The 22304-nt window shown below is 38.6% G+C and overlaps 2 protein-coding genes across 4 annotated transcripts in view; both read left to right on the forward strand.

Annotated features, from left to right (window-relative positions):
- Positions 1-527: 527 nt before the first annotated feature.
- tmem41b (transmembrane protein 41B) lies at positions 528-6648 on the forward strand. Its single transcript, XM_034116497.1, has 7 exons — positions 528-752; positions 2128-2245; positions 2818-2946; positions 3143-3236; positions 3955-4059; positions 4400-4538; positions 4633-6648. Exons 1-7 carry the CDS (start codon positions 662-664, stop codon positions 4800-4802), a joined length of 846 nt encoding a protein of 281 aa, XP_033972388.1. The 5' UTR covers positions 528-661; the 3' UTR covers positions 4803-6648.
- Positions 6649-8460: 1812 nt separating this feature from the next.
- Positions 8461-22304, forward strand: part of dennd5a (DENN/MADD domain containing 5A) — a 31072-nt gene continuing 17228 nt past the window's right edge. For 2 of the 3 annotated variants that reach the window (XM_034116498.1, XM_034116500.1), the window contains exons 1-4: positions 8461-8661; positions 16051-16122; positions 16894-17003; positions 17811-18498. In XM_034116498.1, coding sequence (XP_033972389.1) covers positions 8562-8661; positions 16051-16122; positions 16894-17003; positions 17811-18498 — 970 coding nt within the window. In that variant the 5' untranslated portion in view covers positions 8461-8561. The remainder of the gene's footprint in view (positions 8662-16050; positions 16123-16893; positions 17004-17810; positions 18499-22304) is intronic. The other variant, XM_034116499.1, reaches the window with a different exon arrangement.

A 22304-nucleotide genomic window follows, 5' to 3' on the forward strand; every position in this document is an offset into this window, starting at 1 on the left:
ACCCTGATGCTTTTGAAAAAATTGAAATTGTGTTAAGAGTTTCCTTTACCATGGATTTATTCTTTAGGAAAATGGATGTGTCATCCGCAAATTGACTAATTTTGAACTCTTTGTCAAAGAGGGTAATGCCTAATATTTTGTGATTCTTTATAATAAGCGTTGTTAATACTTGGGTGGTCAGAATAAATAATTTGGGGGAAATAGGGCAACCCTGTCGAATACCACATAAAACCTTAAACCTAGGGCTCATTCCAGGGTTCAAAGATACAGAACTATAAATGTCCGAGTAGAGCATCCTAATTATGTTGCAGAAATGTTCACCAAAACCCAGAAATGTCAGAGTATCCATTAAAAAGGAATGTTCAACAGTATCAAAAGCCTTGTAAAAATGCGGTCTACGAATGCACCCTTCGAAGGATGAAACCCCTGAATTGAGACACGGCCGAGGAGTCGAGGAGGGGGATTTGATGAAATGAGAACGGGCCAGTGTGACGCAGGGGGGCGCTGTAGTGGATGGTGCAGCTTTTGTTGCTGTGGTGTGAGGTAAAAGGTCATCCTGTGTAACGTGTCAGCAGACTGTCACCGCACCGGTGTCAGTCACGCCACCCGTCGGCTTTTGCTGTTTCGGTACCTCAGCTGACCTCTAAGTTATCTCTGTAAAATGGCCAAAAAGCGGAGAGAAAGACGGGAAAACGATGGTGTGTCCTCTGAACAGGAAGAGGTGAAGACGGAGGATTCACCAGTACCGAAAGGTGGGTTTCGGCTTTAGTGGCTAACGGTTAACATCCATTTACAGCAAAGCAGGGGTGATGAAATACTTCTAGATGGATACAGATACATTTAGTAACTGAATAACCAGGCAACGTCATTCAGGAGCTAATGTTAGCTTGTTGTTGATTACACAGCCAGCTATCGTAGACAATTAGCCGATGGCTAGCGTAGTTACGCGTTAGCTAGAAAAACATAACGCTTTAACGTTGAAGAAGCTAGCATACACCCCTGTGAGTGAGCTTTAGTAAGGGTGTGAACCTTATAACATTACCCTTAATGTTTAAACGAGATTAACATCCCTTTCTTAACCATTTGAGTTAAGCTACTTTCATTAACAATGAGTGTCAAACGACGAGTGGTGGGGGAAGTGTTCAGATCCTGTATTCAGATAAACCAAACTAGTCCTACAACAACACATTAACCATAACCCCAGAGAAGTACCAGGAAATACTAGGAATACTCTTTTACAGGTAGTCCTGCGTTCAAAATGTTACTCAAGTAAAAGTAGAAAAGTATTGTCATCAAAATATACTTAAAGTAAAAAAAAAACTAATTATTTAGGTCAGCCCATTTCAGAATAATTTATAATGTTATTTAGATTAATCATTTTAATTGTTATCAAAGCTGATGAACGTGTAACTTTCATTACTTTGTATACTGCAGGGTAGCTTCTGAATTTAACTAAGTATTTTTAAGTGTTGATCATATTTTACATTAGTAATCCAAATCTGTGACATAAGGTATTAAATACATTTAGTCGAGTAAAAGTACACGATATACCTCTACATTTGTATTGGGGTAGAAGTACAAAGTAGCAAAAAGTTAAAATACTCAAGTAAAGTACAAGTCCCTCAAAATTGAGTAAAAAATACTTAGTTACTTTACACCAATGCCTAACCCATAAACTGCACTTGCATTACAACAGTTAGTCAGATATTTCGTAATTGTAATAAATGTAGTCGATGCTGAAAAGTAGCCCCATTCAAGTCTAAATTGTACTATTATATTATTTTTTGCTGATGCATTAGTATGTAGCAGTTGCCTTTTGTAATTGGTTGATATGCAGTTTATTCGAACAATTTGATAAACTGTAATCTATAACTTATTCTATCAGAATTTATAAATTCATTGTATACAGTTGGCCTTTTTCCATCAAGTATTTAATGAAGCAATGAATTTAGAGACACGCTCAGAAACAGTCTTTCTCAAGGGGGCTACTGAGTTCCCTGTAGGGGCCTGAACAGGTGATGCAAAACTCATTAGTTTATTACACACTGCTCCCTGGTAGCTAGTTAGTCATTTTCTGAAGGATCATCTTGATTTAGTTGTTAAGTAACTTATTCTCTTTCCCTACAGAGGTTACGCACGCTGAAGGGGGCTCAGCACGCATGTCCCTCCTGATTCTGGTGTCCATCTTCACGTTCGCTGCCTCTGTCATGTACCTGGTCTACAGGAACTTCCCAGAGCTTCCTGAGTGAGTTGTTTTGTTGATTATTAAACTCGGTTAAATGATGGTGGGGAATTGTTCAACAATGGAAATAAAGACTTAGTAAGTATTCATAATTAGTACTGTAGGAAATAAAATGATGAAATGTAATCTAATCTTTTTTTTAAGTTACACTTAAATTGTTATTTTTTTTTTTCCACTTGTCATAAACATTTTCAATGCTGCTGCCTCTTAAGTGGAGGATACACTACTTTGTCATTTTCAGTACCAGTAGGGCCAGCAATGTAAACTGACAGATTGGCAATAATAGACTTACAACAATAAATGGTTCCATAAACCAATCAATTTCATGCTGTGTAACACATTTTGTGATTTGTTTATAGTTTCTTTTACTATAACGTCTTGTCAAAGAACATGATTTAGACTCAGTAGGTAAGGTCATCCAATGGAAAGTCCAGCTACTAATTGACATGATACTCAAAATCCAGAGGTGACTGCAGCGATCGGGTTTTGAATGTCCATTGTGTTGTGAAAAAATAAAATAAAATATGTTTTCTGTGAAGTATGCTTGATTAACGATTATAATTCGTATTTTTCAGTGATGAAATGGAGAAAATCAAGATACCAAAAGACATGGAGGATGCCAAGGCTTTGGGTACTGTGCTGTCTAAATACAAAGACACATACTACTCCCAAGTGTTGGTGGCCTACTTCGCAACATATATTTTGTATCCTTTGAGAATCTATGTTTCTACCTACTTATCTTTACTTAGCTTATCTGTCTGGTGAGGATGTTTTTAAAACTACCCTGATGAAATGTGGATCTTCAAAAACAGTCTGGTTTGCACTGCAGGGATAGTTTGTAGTCTGCCTGAGTAATAACTTAATGTTTTGCAAAGTTGTTTACCTTGACGCTTCTTTCAGCCTCCAGACATTTGCAATCCCAGGATCTATCTTCCTCAGCATCCTGTCTGGATATCTTTACCCTTTCCCCTTGGCTCTTTTCTTAGTCTGCTTGGTGAGTAAGCAAGGGTGGTATGAAATGTGGGATTAAAAACAAATGTTGTATTGTATGAGCAACTTTGCACTGAAATAGTTTCCACGAGACACACTTTGGTATGTAGGGATGTAGATCAACATGCTCTCTTTTGCAAGAATGGATCATGTCTCATAAACATACTTCTTTAATATATTTGTCAATGGAGTCATCATTTTAATCCGGCCGTCATTGGAGCAGACTACAGTGTGAAGGTCCTTAAACAATACCTATGCATCGGCTGTGCTAATATTTTTTAAGAAATGTTCTACCTTCAAATGTGATAAATGCACAAAATCAGAGTCTGTGAAGTCACGAAAAACAATATGGAAGCAGCCTCCGGAAGTACAACAGGATGTGTGCAACATGTCGTGTATTTGTTGCATCCACTCTGTTTTGATTGCAACAACCAGGAAGGGCACCAATAATGGGTGACAACACGGGGTCCCTCAGCCCTGTCTTTGAAACTACTAACTGTGTGTTCAACATCACTGCTAAAAGTTATGAATACAATTTAAAACAACAATTAAATGGTGCAAGATGAAGATGCATGTATTTGGAGAGGCTACATTTAAAATGGGGTACAATGTGTTTTTTTCCTTTTTTATTTCAAGAGTATGACAATATTTATAAGCAGGTTACAGATATGTGTGTGTAAGTAACCAATTTTTTTTCTGCTCTGTTTTTTATCCGTTGGCAGTGCTCTGGTCTCGGTGCTTCCTTTTGCTATTTGCTATCATATCTGGTGGGCAGACCCATTGTCTACAAATATCTCACAGAGAGAGCAAAGAAATGGTCCCAGCAGGTAAGAGCCTTGCAATGTATTGTTTATAAAGGCTATGTTGGAAAGAGGAATTTTCAGTATGGGATCTTTCGAATTATATTAATATTTATTCATTATTAGGCAAGATTGTCCAAACTAATGCAGTCTAAAAGTACGGCTGTGCTGTAAATCCATGTGAAGATTTTAATTTTTTATATTATGGAGGCAGAAGCTGGTTTAATCAAAAAATAAATACTGGTTTTGTACTTAACTAGTAACTTGAGATGCGAGAACGACAAGGGTCCTCATACTGACTTCACAAATAGTATTTACTGGTAATGTAAAGCATATGACTAACTATACATTCACTTTTTGCTGGCAGGTCGACAAACATCGAGATCATTTAATTAATTACATCATCTTCCTGAGGATCACCCCCTTCCTTCCCAACTGGTTCATCAACATCACCTCGCCTGTCATCAACGTGCCTTTGGGGGTTTTCTTCCTCGGTACCTTTCTTGGTAAGTATGTCCATCCCTTCTGACTGTCTATAAATGATTTGCTGTATGATTTTTATTCACTGACTGACCTGAATTCCCCCTGGCTGATCCACAGGAGTGGCCCCGCCCTCCTTTGTAGCGATCAACGCCGGTACAACACTGTACAAGCTTACCACAGCAGGCGAGGCCGTGTCCTGGAACTCCCTGGCTGTGCTCGGTGTCCTCGCCGTGCTCTCCATCTTGCCCGTCTGCTTCCAGAAAAAGCTGCAGAAGAAACTAGAGTAGGAGATTATACACTTCAGCAACTCATCTGCTGGCTGATCCCGGCATTCCCTTGCCCTCGGCTCAGGAACGTGCAGCTGTCACTCAAGTTGCCCCGCCTCCGTCTCATACAAAGCTGCCGGTGGTGGAACCTCCGATCACAAGCATTCGTCCACCACTCAATGCATGCAGTGGTGGGTTGCTCCTGATGTTAAATGTAAAATGGCCGCTGACTGCACACGTTTCTTTTGTTTTTGTGAAGGATGTTCTTGATTTTGGCACATCTTGTAAATTAGTTAAATTTAGCTTTGTGTTTTTATTTAAGTTGCTGTTCATTGTTTTATGATTCTTGCCAGACAATTAAAGGTGCTACCCATAGGATGTTGGAGTAAAACTCTTCGTTCTGATAAGTTTCAAGGGAAAAGACTGCTATAAACAACGTCATCAGTACCTTGTCGAGTCTGTTGCGGACACCACATTTTTAAATTACTGGAACTTTTACTATCGCATCTGCTTTGAAAGTAGCGCATTCCTTTCTACATCCTGTTTGTAGCACCTTTTAACTACCACTCCCTTTTTAATATTTATTTTTAAAATACTAATATTATAATAATAAAGTGATAATACAGCAATAACTGTCACAATACTGTTAAAAGTGGATTTTAGTTTTTAAATAGTAAGCTCGGATACCTGGCCTTGGTGAGCGTATGCAGCGTGAAGAGAGAGTGAAACTAGAGAAGGAAGGTGTGTGTCTGATCTTAGTAAGTGCTATTTCTGTGGCACGGGGTGAGTTTCCTGTTCTTTAAAAGGTGCCTGGATCCACACACATTTCACAATTTGTTGTTCATTTTGGCTGACTTTTAATGAATGGACTAATCTGATGTAATATTGTTTTTACTGGACCTCTGTATTGTAGTATGCCAAACTCCAAGCATTTCCCATTTCAAATGAGTAACTAAGAAATGAACATAAATTCAACACAACAGATTTATGAGTTCAAAGATGTATGCAATGCAGAGAAATTAGTCAAAAGCCAACATCATCTTGGGTTCAATTGTTACGCATATGTTGATGATCACATCACTAGTTGTGTCTTTCGCTATCCCATGAAATTGTTTGCTATGGCAGCAGAAATTGAGATGTCTGCACCGTGGATAGGGCACCAGTGTTTGATGCACCGGTATCCTAGGTAACTATAGTGCCCTCAGTAAGACTGCCAACAGGCTGAGCTGCCGAGCCCTATCTTGCTTTTTACTTCTTCCATTCTTCAAATATAATATGCCTGATTTTAGTTTTCCCTAAATTGTTTTGAATTACTGATTTTTGAGTTTTCCCTAAATTGTTTTGAATTACTTTTTCCTATACAAGCTAACTGAATGGTTTTATTTTTGATTTATTGTTGTGCCTGTGTACCATTGTAACCTATTGCTGCTGCTTAAAAACACTCTGGATGTTTACTAGAGACGTTGATGCAGTGAATGTACATTATGGTAACTTATTCCAACACATTTTTATTAAATCTCGTAAAACATCACATGTATGCACATAAGTGCATTTTGAGATTTCCTGTTTTTACTTTGTTATATAGTGTGTACTACTGTCAGATTATTAACCTCTCAAGCCCAGTTTCATAAACCTCAATTCATGTGAATTTTAAATGGTTCTACTGTATGGGGATACTAATGTCGTAGCATATTCTGCTTTTTTACTGAGTGCTACTTCTTTCAAAGACTGTTTGGCTGTTTTTATGTTTCTTACTGTTTTGAGAGGGTGCTGCATTGTACAACTAAAGTTATATCGTATAATTGGAAAATTGCATCTTTAAGTGGTGAAATTAATTGATTAAAAAACGACTAATCTCTCCAACAAATGTTCTTGAAAAGACATGGAAGATGATAGATTTTAATAGATTTTACTTCTCAATATGCTATATTATTTAAATCTTTACCAAAACATTTACTCAAACTGGATATATGAATGTTTTTTTTTGTTCTATTACTCCAAAGATATAGTGAAATAATTCTGTATAGCTCTCTGTTAACATTTCAAAAAGCAATATTATTTCTGACTGAACAGTAATGTATTCCAGTATTAAGTGTTTACCGACCTAATTGAGTTTATGTTTTTTTTATATTTAGTAAATCATTAAAATTATCTTTACAGAACATCATTGACTTTTAAGAGTGGTGGAAACTGACATTTTAATTTCTTTTATAAAACCTAGTACCACATAACCATTTCTACAGCAGCATACATATCAGCCTGACAGAAAAAAAGTGAGGTTAGTGCCGCCATGTGGTGATATTTGACAACAGTGTGGCGCATGTCTGATCACTTATAAAATGCGTCAGTTAAGGGATTTACACAGTGAATGCATTTAGTAAAACTAAACATTAACAGAAATGACCAAACTGTTTTTTCTTTTTAATTAAAACTAAAAACTTGAAATGTTGATGAATCTGTAGAATAATGTCATGGATTTACAATACACGTTGGTTAAATGTGTTGATTTGTACTAAAGTATAAACCTCACCTTTTGTGAACTGGACAATCAGACAAAGACTTAATAAACATTATTGCACAATTGTTTGTTGTAAACAAATTGCAGATAAACTGCACTGTTATTGAAAACCATTGCAGGGTCAAATGTTATGCTTCTGATTGACGATAAACTCTTGAAAATAACAGGTTGCAGGTCTTTAACAAGGTCACTGAATTTCATAATTTGTGTGACACTATAATATTTAAACTACTGGTAAATGTTTATATTTGACCATGTATGTATTTTGGGTGTGCATGTATTTTTATATATACTTTTTTACTTTTATATGTAGGTCTATATGTGTGTGAAACTAAAAACATCAAAAGTGCATCATCGAATTGAGAGCACAATAACTATGACTGTACTAGCGGCAGATCAGGTTAAGAAACATTTATGCACAAACAATATTATCCTAATGTTACTTTTTGGTTTAAAGGGAGATGATTACAGCTGTTGTGCTGTTGATGGACCACAATGCATTTCGACTGCAACGCTCTGATTTTTCTGATGTGTGAAGCAGAGAACAAAACAGGAAGTAAATGAATACCTTCTTCAAAGTAAAACAATAATTAGTTTCAACAACAAGAGCTGGACAACACATCTCAGTGGACTAAATTAACAGAATAGATCAAAAGTTTAACTCGTTATACATTTTACAAATATGGCAACCTTTACAGGCCTATAGTTTTTGGGTGAAAGAAATGTGATACTATAGCAAATTTCCTCAAAAATATTATGCAATCTTTTAACACATCGCAGCCTTACGGGACTCAACACATAGTTAAAGGTAATTTCGTCAAGAATAACAATCCTTCGGCAAAATAATTATAGTTGAATTATAGTAGGCTAAATGTTTTAGTCAGAGGCCACATTTCTCACAGTTTCAAGATGGCCTACAGAAAAACAACTTCAAACCAATCATAATGTCCAGTAAGCAACATAGAATACGACTAAATGTAAAGGTATTGCTAATAGTGGCACAGTATGTATGGTGCAAAATTAAAGTTTATTTTAAATGTCTTGCCTATATTTGTGAAGATTGTGTTTTATTGTGAAGGATGGCGGCCGGATGTACGGTAACCGTTCCTGGTAGCAGCAGGTTAGCTTACTGTCGGTACTGATTTTAGAGCTTCGCAGAAACGTAGCATCTCCTACGAGATGGCAGACAGAAATCACTTCTCCGAGTTCCTTTAATATGCTTCCTGTTGGGGGTAAAAGAGGACCACCGGACCAGTCTCAAAATGACCACCGGCTTCAGCTCCTGCTCCTGCCGGTTCGCAGATTATTTTGTGATCTGCGGACTCGACACCGAAAGCGGGCTGGAACCCGACGAACTGTCCGGTAAGCACATTAGCCATCGCAGGGGTTGATGCTGTAGCATATAAGACAGGAAGGAAGGGGTGTTATAACATCATGTCACTGTTATTATTCAGCCTTTACTGTATCTTAACGTTGTTTTGTGTTCCCGTAACATGGTATATGTTGTTAACATTAACACACAGCGGACATCACGGCAGGCCTAGCCCCTCTCCTCTCAGCCTGTTCCTCTCGATGAGGATTACTGCCTTGTTGTGTCTCTTTAACGCACTGACATGAATATTAATTCAATTCAAAGGTTTTCGATAAATTCCCTCATGGTTTTTACTCTATATACCAAAAGGGTTTGATGTTGGTTCTGCGCACGAATACATTATGTAATGTGACACATCTCACAGTTAATTCAGACATTAGTGTTCGTTGATGGTATAATACAGATGTCGATATCATGTTATTACAACCGAGGATGTTGTCACGGTGGCTCCTAGCTGTCATCGGGTTATTTAGAGGTGATAAGCTATCATTTTAGCAACACACATGGGTGCATTCATTTAACAGGTTGCTTTAATGTGACATCCTTGTAGCCTATATGCTGATAGAGTTTTTCCTGAAAATAAATATGTATACTACTTGATTATGCCTTTCAGGGTTGAGGTTATACATGCATCATTACACAAGAATACCAGGCGAACCAAACATATACAAAAAAGGGTTTAGACCTCTGAGGGTCAACACATGTCCTTAAACTAAAATGTACCATGTCCCCCATCGACCCCTGACATCCTCAGCATCCACCACAGATCCATGTCGTGTATGCAACCATCCTCCTCAAGTAACCCCTCAGAGGACACACCCTTTCCTTTACAAACAATTATAGTAATAGCGTTAACATCTAATACTAGTACAATGGTCTGTGACACATCTGGATCCTGTTTGATTCTGAGACTGCGACTTCTTTTATCTTTTCACATCCAACATGAGCATGTCTTTGATTGAAAGAGAGGATTTGCAAATATATGTGCATGTGAAACTGTGTAACAACACATGCTTTTCTTTGCTATATTAGTCGTCAGCTGACTTTTTAAATACAGAATACATTATTGTTAGAGATTATATCATACTGTGGTATATTCCTTTTATTATCTCTGGATTCACTGTGGACACATTTTTTATGTATTTTTGAGTGACTAGCTAATGGGTTAGGGTGGAGAGCAGTGACAGCTGACAGAAGGCACATGACAGGATATGGTACCATAACTGCACATTTCATCTAAAAAAACAGGCCTAACAAAGACATGCACATCCATTCTGTTTTGGCACAAAACCTGTCCATCCACATCTTGTTTGCTAATGGTTGCTTTGTTATTAAGTCTGTTTTTGGACGCCAGGAAGAATAGCTGCTGCAGGGCTGTAGCTAATAGGGTTGAAGATATTCAAAGTATTATAATATACAGATATAGGACATTAACATTATAGGCTGAGAAAACAGCATTTTCTATAATTTCTTGAAATGACAACAACAATACACAATTATTGAAATAAATGTAGCTTGTCGATTGGTTTGTTATTACAGCTCTTCTGTCTTTTTTAGATGTGTATAAATCTCTGTCTAAGATATTGACGCCTTTAGATTAAATGAAACATGAAAGCCGCTTCCTAGAGCCAGAGTTTTGTTTTTCTGTTGTGAGCTACTAACATGTCTCTGTGGTAAAGGACCGGATCTGGATGTAGATATGAAAGGCTCCTTTTCATACACCATGGTTCTTTCTTACAGGTGATTAAACACTAATAAAATATAGTTATGAATATTATATTATATTCCTGAGAACAGATCACCCTAAATACACTCTTTGTTGACAACACAATAATGAATAGAGAAGACTCTGTTTTCTCTATTCTGTGTTCTCTTTTGTTTTTGTGATTTATTGACTGTGACTCAGCAGGTAGTGAGAGGCCATTTGTTTCCTTGAAAGAAAGTTATTTTCTCCTCAAAGCACTTGCTATGGTTTGACTTCCGTTAATTCAAGTTCTTTTTACAAGTTGAGTTAAAATGTACTTCAAATTGAAAGAGCTATCCAAAGATGTTCAAGAGAGTTAAATGTATATGAAAATGGCCGCCTTGTATCAGCGCCGACAAACAACACTTAAGTAGTCTTCCTTCAAAATGTGGTTTAAGATTACAACCATAGTAGCAACATGAGGAAGGCTCTCTGACACTAAAATTATCAGCTGCGTGAACACCATGTTACTTTTTTACACCAACACAGGTCTTTGTATATCCTTTATCTTAAATCTACCCTTAAGATTGGGTGATCAGGGTTTTTTGAGATCTCTGACTAGACAAAGCCATCACCGGCTGACAGCTTGCACAGAACGAGACTTTGTGGTCAAACTTTATTGAAGCTGTTCTACTTACTGCATGTCGCTGCTGTTTTCTGTAGAGAAGAGGTTAGGGGTTTGCCCTTGTAGACTTTCAGTTTTAGTCGACGAGAGGTGTGGAAATTCCATTGTTACAGGTTACAGGTTACAAATGTCAGCTAAATGTCCACTGTGGTATACCAAGAACTTCTAGGAATATGTCTTGGTAAATAAGGCAAATGCGGGGAAACTCTGCAAACAAACTGTAAAATTACAAAAGGTTTGTCAACAAATTCAAGTGCTAACTTTGCAAATGTTACCAAGAGTAGATGTTTTTTCAAAATACTTTAAACCATGCCCTTAAAAAAAGAAATGTAAGACTAACTAGTAAGGATAGTTACTTGGGAGCCTTACTCACTAAGTAATAATAATAATCAATGAACATAGGACTAGATTTGATTAAATTATAATACGCCCAATGATTACAGCACCTTTTATTATTTTGTATATATTTAAAGTTACCTTGCCCCAAAATGTACTGACAAAACTGTTGCTAGATACTTCAAATGAAATCAAACACTCTGGGGGTTTTCTCAAGTGACGTTACAGAACCTAGGTATGTTCCTCTTTTTAATAAGATGCAATCATTATTCATGTACAGTGACACACAATGAAAGGACACAACTTTCTTTAATAAGCACAGTGTTTGGCAGGAGGACCTGATTAGCATATGTATGACCCTGAGCTTCACAGGGGACACTGGAAACACAGCAGCTGAGGGACATAAGTACACTCGCACACAGGCTCCGCTTATTCAAATGCTAAATATCCTTTTGAATTTCCCAGGCAGCCTCTCTCTCCCAATCCTACTCAGCAAACAAATGGGGATGAATGGCTCCACATGAAAGCTGGCTTTAAATGCATAATGTTGCCCTTCATATTTCCACTCAGTTGCTTACTTATGGTTCTGTTAAAGGTCTTTTTAAAATCTGCCTGAACATTTATCAGGGACATTTTTAATACAGTTTGAAGATTCATTACTCCAAACGGCTTAGAGGCCGCAGTGTACCTTGGTATTCATAATAAAAAATAATACAAACTCAGAAGTGGACCGTATTTATGCATGTGTTGAGAAAACTGACAATAAAATCTGCAGAATAAGTCCAGTTACTTTAAGACTCTGGGTCATTGGCTCTTTCCTAAATGCCAATGGCAGTTGAGGCTCATGGGATTTAAACAACGCCAACATGTTAGACAAAACAGGAGTTCTTATAAAAACAATAGTTTCATTAATTAAAAACTATCAGACATCATATAAATCTATAATCTTTTTTTATTATTAGTTGGAAACCTATGTTTCTGTGTTAAGTAACATTTAGGATATCATTAAAAGAAGTGGGAACAGAGTGTGGAATCTGTCATGGTTGTCAGTCACTAGCTTGGATGGTTTACTTTCTTCCCCGTCACGGTGTAGTAATTAAACCGGCACATTCCTGTTTAAAAGGCTGTTTCTCTGTAGTCCGATCCTCTGGCTGCTAACAGATGTTTCCCGAGCTGAATTTCCAGGCTGTCATCGTGTTACATCAAAGCAGCATCATTTCAAGATGTCTCATCGTCTGTGTTTGAAATTCTCTTTATCTTAATTTTCTTTCACAAGTTAATGATAAAAGGCGCAATTGGTATTCTTTTTTATAACTATATTTACATGTCTACAAACATTATGGATGGTAACAGAATTAAGATGTTAAATAGTAGTTATTGAGATGTTTGGACATTGCTGTTTTTTTCTAACAGCAGACTTTGTGACGTGTCAAAGTAGGAAAAACACATTTGCTTTTTAATTGTTTTGTTTGTTTGTCTATGGATGTAGCAAAAAACTGCTGTAGTTAAAATGATCAACAACCTAAAATGTTCTAGTTGAAATGATAAAAACACTTTGTAGCCATTAGTATCAATATCAGAGACGTGTTCTGACCTTGTTATTATACATCCATGGTTTTGACTGACTATTTTAACAATATCAATTACAACGTTTGCAGGCTCATTAGATATGTTGCTACACTAAACAGATATTGCAGCATCATTTGTTGGTAGAATTGTTAATTTGCTAAGGTAATAGTAAGCAAATCAACATATATAATAGTAAAAGATCATTTGTACATGCTATTGACCTTATCCATACTTCAATGTTGTCAGCTAGGAGTTTTGTTGCAGTTTCTTTGGCAAGATAATAATCTACCACATTTGGTATAATTTGAGTGTCTGAATGAGTAAAATACTATAAATATAATAAGTGGGGTTTCCAACAGGTCCAGCGCAATTAAAGGAATTCCTTGACATTTTAATATCTTTGACAGTTACCTAACCACATGTTTGCCCTTAAGCTAGACAAGAAACAGGAAGCTGGTCTTTTGGCAGCCAGCCTGTAAGTGGTGTTGAAATGAAGAAAGACAGCGTTGCCAGTGTGCCAGTTTCAGTAAATTAAAGTGCCAGTTTTTAAACCTTTCCAAGTGACCAAGTGAAACCTTACCAAGTGATAAAAAAGTCCTAGAAAAACTACTATATTGTCTCTGTTGGGAGTACAAGCTGTAAAGGCTGAGAGTGAGTTATCATGTCCTGTCACTGCCTGGTCCTCTGGGTGAATAAGTGTTGAGGTTTCTGCTGCTGAGCTGTTTTGAAGCATTAGCAGGGTCTTCAGCGAATTCAGTGAAGTTGAGTCGTGCTTGAGTATATCTTTCTAGTCAGAGAAGTACATCCCTTCATGTCTGAGTCTAGTGGACCCTGCTACAGAAGGTGTGAGGGTGTATGAGTACAGGAGGGGTGCAGAGCTGTGGGTGGTCCCTGGCTGACAGGAACAAGGAAAACGGCGAGGAGCCAGAACTCAGTGACGCTGTCCTCCCACTACTACCGGTCCACACATGGCATCACAGTCCACTTGAAAATATGACAAATCAAGAAATTGTAGAGTTTATTAGTGATAATTTTGAATAGCGTGTTTCCCAGGTGAGGTAGTTAGCTTTTAATTAGCTCAAATTTCCAGGTGAAGTTTGAAAGAATGAACACCTGTGTAGCCCACTTTACCTGAGCATGGTCACAGGAGCAGGGAAAGGCAGCTCACTGGGATAGGGTCATCCCATGTGAGAGCATATGTTTCATTTATTTGAGTAAACATGTGAAAGTAGAGGTCTATAGGGATAACACTACTATGGATTATCATTTGTTTTCTTCTGCCATTACATTTTTCCTTTTTACATTGGATGTTTAAATTTCAGTTTTTGTTTTGATTTGACCATTTTCCATTTCAAGAGTTTTCATTCCTATTTTACAAATTAATTTCTACATCAGATTTTCCTTTTATTATTTATTTGTATTATCCTTTCCTTATGGTTGCTGTTGTAGATCTCTGTTGCATTTCTTATTCTTGTTCCTATCCACTGTCTCTAAAAAAAAACTGAAAAAGTCCCCTTAGAATATCCCAACCCTTATGCTCTAAAAAGAAACATGGGATTTTCACAATCAACAACTTGTATGTGTTAATGCAGAGGCCTGAAAGAATGATGCGCCATAAATATGGTGTTTAAAAACTAATTCTGGAGCCATTACAGTGGTATAAAAATGTCAAAGAAGTGATAAGGACTGGACAATCTTTTCCCTGTTGCTACTAATCTTGATAATCTCACAATCCTGTGGTGGTAGACATTTATATCCCGGGCCTAATTTCTACCCTTTGGGCAGTATAGATACAAAAGTAACCAACAGATCAAACCACTCAATCCTTAACACCCTACTTCAAAAAGGATTCTCAGTAAATCCTCTCCAAGATTAAACAGGAGTGCTTTGTTCAAACAAATGCAGACAATTACAGCAATCATTAGGAAAGAGAGTTGAGAGTGTCATCATTTCTTGCATCTCTGTATTTAACCATTAAGTCATTTTAAGTGCAATGGAAATGTCTTTACCTCACCCTTACTACACAGGTTACATGGGTCTAAGAGCAGCTTTACTTTAAAGCTAATGTTGCTTTGTAATGATGAATAAATATATGTTTCTGCCAGCAGAACTGTTTCATTGGTGCTTGGGAAATGTCATGCATGAAGAGGAAACAGCAGAAAGCATTGCCTGGTTACATTTAATGTAAAAAGTTAGATCATCTGACTCAGCTCCAGGGCTAGACAGTCAAGAGCAGCCATTCACTCAGTAAACCTTATGGCTGTCAAGTGATGGGATACACACGCTTGAACAATTTGCCGCACATTGAGATGTTTATTCCACATGTGATTAAAAAAAGGGAACATGTTGAAAATGTATTTAAATGTGAAAAAATGTCTTGTGCTCTACATGCCACCTTATAAATCATTACATTACATGCTATTTAGCTGACACTTTTAGCCAAAGCGACTTGAATAGTATCTTCTAAAGACCGACACGAAGAACGCGTTGAATTCTCAATAATTTCCATTACCCTGTAGCACTCAGAATTCATTCCTACTGAAGAAATGAATCCTAAAAGATTACAGATATTCGATTTATTTAAAGGCTCAGTAAATCCTGAAAATGGCTCAAAACTGCCTGCCAACTAATGACTTCAGCCTTGGCTTTACTTTGTGCTAATTAGCAATGTTGGCATGCTAACAGCTGGTAAACCAAGATGGTGAACCTGCCAAACAGTATAGCTGTCAAGCATTAGCATGATAGCACCGTCAGTGTGGGCATGTTAGCGAGCTGACGTTTAGCATTTAGCTCAAAGGTGCACAGAGCTGCAAGCATGGCTGCATACTCTCTGTGGAGAGATATGATCCATATCAGAGCAATATGGATTTGCATGATCTCCAGATGAGAGGAAACTACAACACAGAACACTGTATCTCTGAATCATAACCCTGGCAGCTGGCTTGAATGAACAAACCCACCTGACAGGGACACGCTAACGTCCTGTGGCTGTGTGCTGCTTGTTCTCAGACAGCTGTTGGGATATGGTCACACAAACTGAGAAGTGATGCGCTGCCCATCTAGGACCAGGCTTTTAATCATATTTTTGTTTTATTTGTTGTGTAGCTTTATGCCAGTATATAGAGGCTACTAAATTCAGAGATGGGGCCAGAGGAAATTTGGCGGGGGCAAATGAAGGTAACCCTCCCACCACACACACTCCTCCCCTGCTAAACCTGAGCTCAGCTTTAACCCTTCAACCTTGTTTTTTTTTTTTACTCAGCAGCCCCTTTTTTGTTACTTCAAATTCTGAGTTTCACAATTATTTTCTGCACAGGTGTGGGGACCCTCCCTTTCTATTTTGCGCTCTCTGTTTTCTCTCCTCCTGATTTTGACCCTCCCCTCCTCCCTCACATCCCCCAGCAGCAGCTGAACAATGAGCTGATGTTTGACAATCCCCGCTTCTGTTTTTCTCACACACACTCAAATCCAGTGCTGCCTGCGCTGGCATTGCTTGGTCAGTGTTTACTCTCCCCCCACACGCTGAATGACTTTTCAGTACTGCCTTGGTGTGTGCATCACTTCTGCTTCATTCTGGGTTCAAATCAGCTCAAGTTGTGCTTTCTATGATTGATTATTTTGTGTGTTCCTTTGTATTGCCATTAAAGCTGTCAGGAAGCATAAGATCCACAAATTCAATTATATATTTTGGATTATTATTTTGCTTCCTTGTTATATATTTGATAGTGTTAACTCTCTAGAGCAGGATGCAAATGACAGCTTTATATGATGCAATCTTCCTCTCAAGACAAATATGCTGACTTGCTCTTTTCTCTGTAGATGCGCCTGGCACTATAAACCTGCTTCTGATCAGATTGTTCTTTCTGCTCCTCTATCTGCATCTGGAAACCTGTGCTAACTTTTTTATCTCTTTTTTGTTGCTGTCTCTCTGTTATGTTTTATTTGCAGGTGAGAATTTTGAGCAGAGTCCATTACGAAGAACCTTTAAATCCAAAGTCCTAGCACATTATCCAGAAAATGTCGAGTGGAATCCATTTGACCAGGACGCTGTTGGCATGGTATGATCTCTTAACAGTTTTAACATTGTATTATTATATTTGGAGAATAAAAGCATGGGGTAAACGGTTTGTCTGGCTCTGTCCTGTCTCTATAAAACGTTGGCAAATTTCCTTTTGAATCCAGCTCTGTTATTATCGATTTAACTCAAACAGAAAGGGGCAAAACAAGATTACCCAAAATGCTATTCCTTTAAAGGGGACCTATTATGCAAAATCCACTTTTTCATGTCTTTTATACATAAACATGTGTCCCCTCTGTGTAAAGAGATTCTGAAAGTTTCAGGAAAAAAGATTCTCTCACTTTTTGTCCTGATCCATTTATATAAAAACCTGTCTGAAAATGATCTGATCAGATTTTGGACACTTTATGATGTCATAACGATGTTTTGGCTTGTGTAACCATTAGCCAATCACCAACCAAGGTAACCCCCCCCCCCACCTTATCGCCTGAATCTCCTCCTAGAGCACCATTGTGTTCTTTTTAACCAAATATCTCTCAGAGGGGCGTGGGGAGTGGCTCCTTATTTTCATCTAAAGTAACAGACAGGGAATCAGCACTTTTGAAACAGGGCTGAAACAGAGGGGTTTATGGGATGCTACAATGCATGATCTGTTTGGTATTTCGAGCCTAACACTTCAAAGACATGTTTTGTATATATCTGAGAACTATAATATATTGATGAAAAACAGTATAATAGGGGACCTTTAAGTAAGAAAACAAAATCATGTGAAATAGGTTGTGATGTTTTCTGATATCCCCTCTCTTTTCCCAACATCCTGCTGCCTTCCCTGTCCGTCCTCTCGCAGCTCTGTATGCCGAAGGGTCTGGCGTTCAGGACGCAGATTGATTCCCGGGAGCCTCAGTTCCACTCTTATATCATCACCAGAGAGGACGGCTCTCGGACCTACGGCTTCGCCCTCACCTTCTTCGAGGAGGTGACCAGTAAGCAGATCTGCAGTGCAATGCAAACTCTTTACCACATGCACAACGCGGAGCAGTACGACATCTTACACACTCCCACCTCTCCACCGGGCCTCGAGGAGCTGCGGCGCCCTCACATCTCCCAGACTCGCCCCGTGCTCCACGCGTCGCCCGCCATCTCCCGCCTGCAGCGCTTCAACTCGTATGACATCAGTCGCGACACGCTGTATGTGTCGAAGTGCATCTGCCTGATCACACCCATGGCCTTCCCTCAGGCCTGCAGGAAGGTGCTGAAGCAGCTCCACCAGGCGGTCTCCTCCCCTCTGCCCCCGCCCCTCCCTCTTGATAGTTTCATCTACAACATCCTCTACGAGGTGCCCCTGCCACCCTCCGGGCGCTCCCTCAAGTTCTCAGGCGTTTACGGGCCCATTGTTTGCCAGAGGCCGAGCACCTCTGAGCTGCCACTCTTTGACTTTCCCATCGGTGAAGTGATACATCTGCTGGGGGTGGAGAACGTTCTCCAGTTGTTTACCTGTGCCCTGCTCGAGATGCAGATACTGCTCTACTCACAGCGTAAGTCCCTGCTACTGTTACACTCAATGTTTTCATGTAGCCTTTAGCATCCTGTCCCATTAGGATGCATTGATTACAAGTACCTATTGCATACTGATCACATTACAACACTATTTAAAAAAAGAAATAGACAAGTTGTCAGGGGTACATCCTGTATGGAAACAATTCATTAACTCTATACATGTTTTCTGAAGAGCTGGAAGCAAGGAAAATCCTGCATTATCTGTATCAGCTGTTGTGAGGTCATGTGATCCTGTTAGTGGGGGCAGTCTCAGGAGATATGTCTGCAGCTGGGAGACATATCAGTGTCCTGACATGAGAATAGAGATTATCTGGGGACCTGGCTGTTATACGGTGGTGTAGCTCCAAGGCCCTGTTAATACATTTTGGAAGGATGAATTAAAAATAAATAAATATTGTAATAAAGATAATTTGTGCTGAAAAGCCAACCTTCCGACATGCACTTTAGACTAGTATATTAAAGCCCTGAGGATAAACTAGCAGACAGTTTTGTTAATGCATGCAAATTGAAGTTTGTTGCTTAATTCCCCAAGGGTTAATAGAAGCACCATTACCAAATGAAGTCTTCAGGGGCCAAAACATAAAAGTATTTGGCTGCTGAGCTCCTTATGCAACATCATACTTTTCATGGTCTGTTTCACTTTGAGTCCTACACCTAGAAAAGAAGTGCAGTCAAAAGAAAATGTCACTCTTTGAGATTTTAGAGTTTGAATATGTCTGGGTGGTTGTATAGGAACAAAAGCCATGCCCTTAAGACCAGGACACATGTTTGATATTCATGGGGGTGGAACTGTTATCCAAGACATTACATAACCTGTTGAGTGTTTCCATTAAAGTGATGCAGTGAGTGGGAGTAGCAGCCTGTGTAAATGTCGGCCACCCATCACCGGCAGCTCCTTCTACCAGGACTCGCTTGTGAAGTGTGTGTCTGTGTGTGAGGTTCATCTTCCCTGCACATTTGAGCAGGGAAACTATAATCAAATCAAAATCAAATCAACATTTATTATAGCCCCAAATCATAAGAAATGCCACAAAGGGCTGTACAAAGCAAACAAAAGCAAAATATAAACGTCATAGCATAACAATTATAAAAACATTATACAATTATACATCAACATACAGACTTCTTTTTGGTGATTATGTGCGATCTATCCAAAATAAACAGCAAGAGTCTGACGTTTAGATACTACATTTTTAACAGAGCTTTTGGATGAAAAGGGTTAAAAAAACAACCCTTTTGGCTTTCCACAATGCAGACAGCTCCATCCTTAATTGCTCCGTAAAGATTTAATTAATCCAAGCCATCCTTCGCTGAGCAGAATAGTATTTTAGATACCATCGAAAGACTGTGTGTGTGTGTGTGTGTGTGTGTGTGTGTGTGTAAGTGAGAAACAACGAAATCATAAGGATGCCCTTGGTCTAGTGTGGTGATTGGATCCATTACAATGGCAAGGCAAATGGTTTACAAAACGCCAGGGGCCGGGGGGGGGGGGGGGGGGAGCTCTTAGGGGGGACGAAAGCTGTGGAGTTGCTAGGTAACCCGGAGATAGGGAGGTTGGCAGTGATGCAGGATGATTATTATTGGTTGGAAGTGACATCATGCCTTTTTTTCCCCCCGTGAGGCTGATCACTGCAGAACGTGTGAAACGTGTTGTGTAGAGTTAAGCCCTGGCAAACTTCCTGTGAGAAGAAATAAGGGGCTGTTCGAGGAAGACTCTACTTGTTAAACCCACACACACACATACACACACACACACACACACACACACACACACACACACACACACACACACACACACACACACACACACACTCAGAGGAAAGGGATGCTTTGCAAATAATGCGACCACTGTGTAGTGTATTATGTGCTACTAAAAATAGCAATGTAATTCATATTTCTTATTTTAAGGTTTATTATGTAACTTTTCCTAATTAAATGTCTAAGAAAGACTAGGAGTATATTATATACTTTGTAGAATTGTGTGCATGTATTTTATATTATAAAAAATATTTCCAGAAATGTATAATTTAGATATAATCATCTTCGTTTTATTCAAGGCATATTTCTTTTGATTTCCTATTAATGGCGTCACATTCCCTTTGCCCATGCGTCAGTGTTGTAGACATAAATGGACTTTTATGAGCCTCATTTTTAACGATACGTTTTTTTTAAGATCTTGGTCTGTTTAAAGAATATATTTTTTTAACTTATTAAGGATTTGGTCATTGGTAATCTGAATCTTAATTAATGAGAGAAACATAGCAGTGGCTCGGCTCTCAACCCGTTGTCCACGGAACAGATGGCAGAGAAACACGGGTTTTTAAAATGAAGCTTCTTTATTGTGTTTTATCAGTTTAGTCACTGTGTTGGCTTGTTTTGGAGAGTTTGAGTCCTCTGGGGATACTTCAGCTATGGTCCCTCCTGAATGATTAACAATGAAAGAATCCTCCCCGGGAAAAACTGACTGTAATGATTGTAATAGTTGTGAAAAAAATAACTCCCATGATCCCACGCTACTTCGCAACGCCACCAAATTCTGTCTTTTTTTATTATTTGGATTGAGGTACTCCTTGCAGCACAAAAACAAGACATAGCGTGTAATTACAATTAATACAAAAGACCAGTATATACATAAATATAAATAGTTATATATATATATAACAGCCATAAAATAAATAAATAGTTGAATGCTGTATTCTGCTTCTCCCGTTGTTCTTAAACAGGAAGCTCCTCATGTGTCAATCATTTGTCAACTATTGTGACACACTACAATTAAGCCCCTACTTTTTTATTATTGAACTTTCTGTCTTTATGTAATTTGTGCAGTTGAGAGTGACAGGGTAGTTGAGGGGAGAGGAACATGAACAGAGGATGTTACAGTTACACAATGAACATTTGATTCGCAGAGAAGCTTCATTTCCATTTGCTGATCACTTTCTTAATTTAGGAATTATGCCAACTTTGAGATTCTCTGACAGTAAAGACCAAACTATTAATCGATGAATGAAGAAAATAATTGGCAAACACCTCTGTAGGATCCACAACATTTGTTATTGTTGGCTTTTCCCATTCACTTCTGACCATATGAAAAAGTAGTGTCCATGGTACAATCTGAGATATAAAAACAGAAACAAGCAAGTTCTTTGATCAGAGTAAAATCAAAAGACATGCAGCCGTTTCACTTCTGTGTGTATTATTAGCCTTTTCTGCATCAATTTGCTCTCAGTATGGAAGCTAAACAGGCCAAGCATCACTTCAAATCAAACCTGCTACCAGTTCTCAGTGTGGACATTTATATAATGTTCATGGCATGTATGTGGGTATATAAGCAGCAGTACTTGACCTTTTGTTAGCCATGCTAAAGTGGTTTGTTGTTATTCTTGTTATGGTGGCCTAGTTTAGAAAAGCACTGGTGATGTTAGTATTCTTGTCTCTATCCTGGGAGAGGAAGCCTGCTGAGAAGAGGGGAAGGGGGGGGGGGGGGGGGGGGGAGAGTCTCATCTCATGGACCAGCACATGACCAAATGAAGTAATGGCATTTATTCTGGCACCATAACAGGAGAGGCAGAGCTGCTGCTGCTGAATGCACAGTAGGTGTCAACAACTGGATATAGCAGGAATGCAGATGAGGAGGCCTGGACACATTTGTGCATGTATACCAACCCTTAGCATGAAGGAGTGTTGCGGTGTGAAGTAATGAAAAAGGAATGTATGGTCAGTCAGACGACCAGCTGACTGTAGCTGGGTCTGGATCCTCTAAAAGGATGCAGCTACAAAGGTCTTC

Source organism: Trematomus bernacchii, unplaced genomic scaffold (assembly GCF_902827165.1).
Source record: "Trematomus bernacchii unplaced genomic scaffold, fTreBer1.1, whole genome shotgun sequence".
NCBI classification, from domain to species: Eukaryota; Metazoa; Chordata; class Actinopteri; order Perciformes; family Nototheniidae; genus Trematomus; species Trematomus bernacchii.

Excerpts from the sequence above, each read along its gene's own strand:
- tmem41b (XM_034116497.1), top strand. The coding sequence starts at position 662 with ATGGCCAAAAAGCGGAGAGAAAGACGGGAAAACGATGGTGTGTCCTCT. Across the intron at positions 753-2,127 it reads GGATTCACCAGTACCGAAAG|AGGTTACGCACGCTGAAGGG; the intron begins GTGGGTTTCGGC and ends CTTTCCCTACAG. Across the intron at positions 3,237-3,954 it reads CTCTTTTCTTAGTCTGCTTG|TGCTCTGGTCTCGGTGCTTC; the intron begins GTGAGTAAGCAA and ends ATCCGTTGGCAG.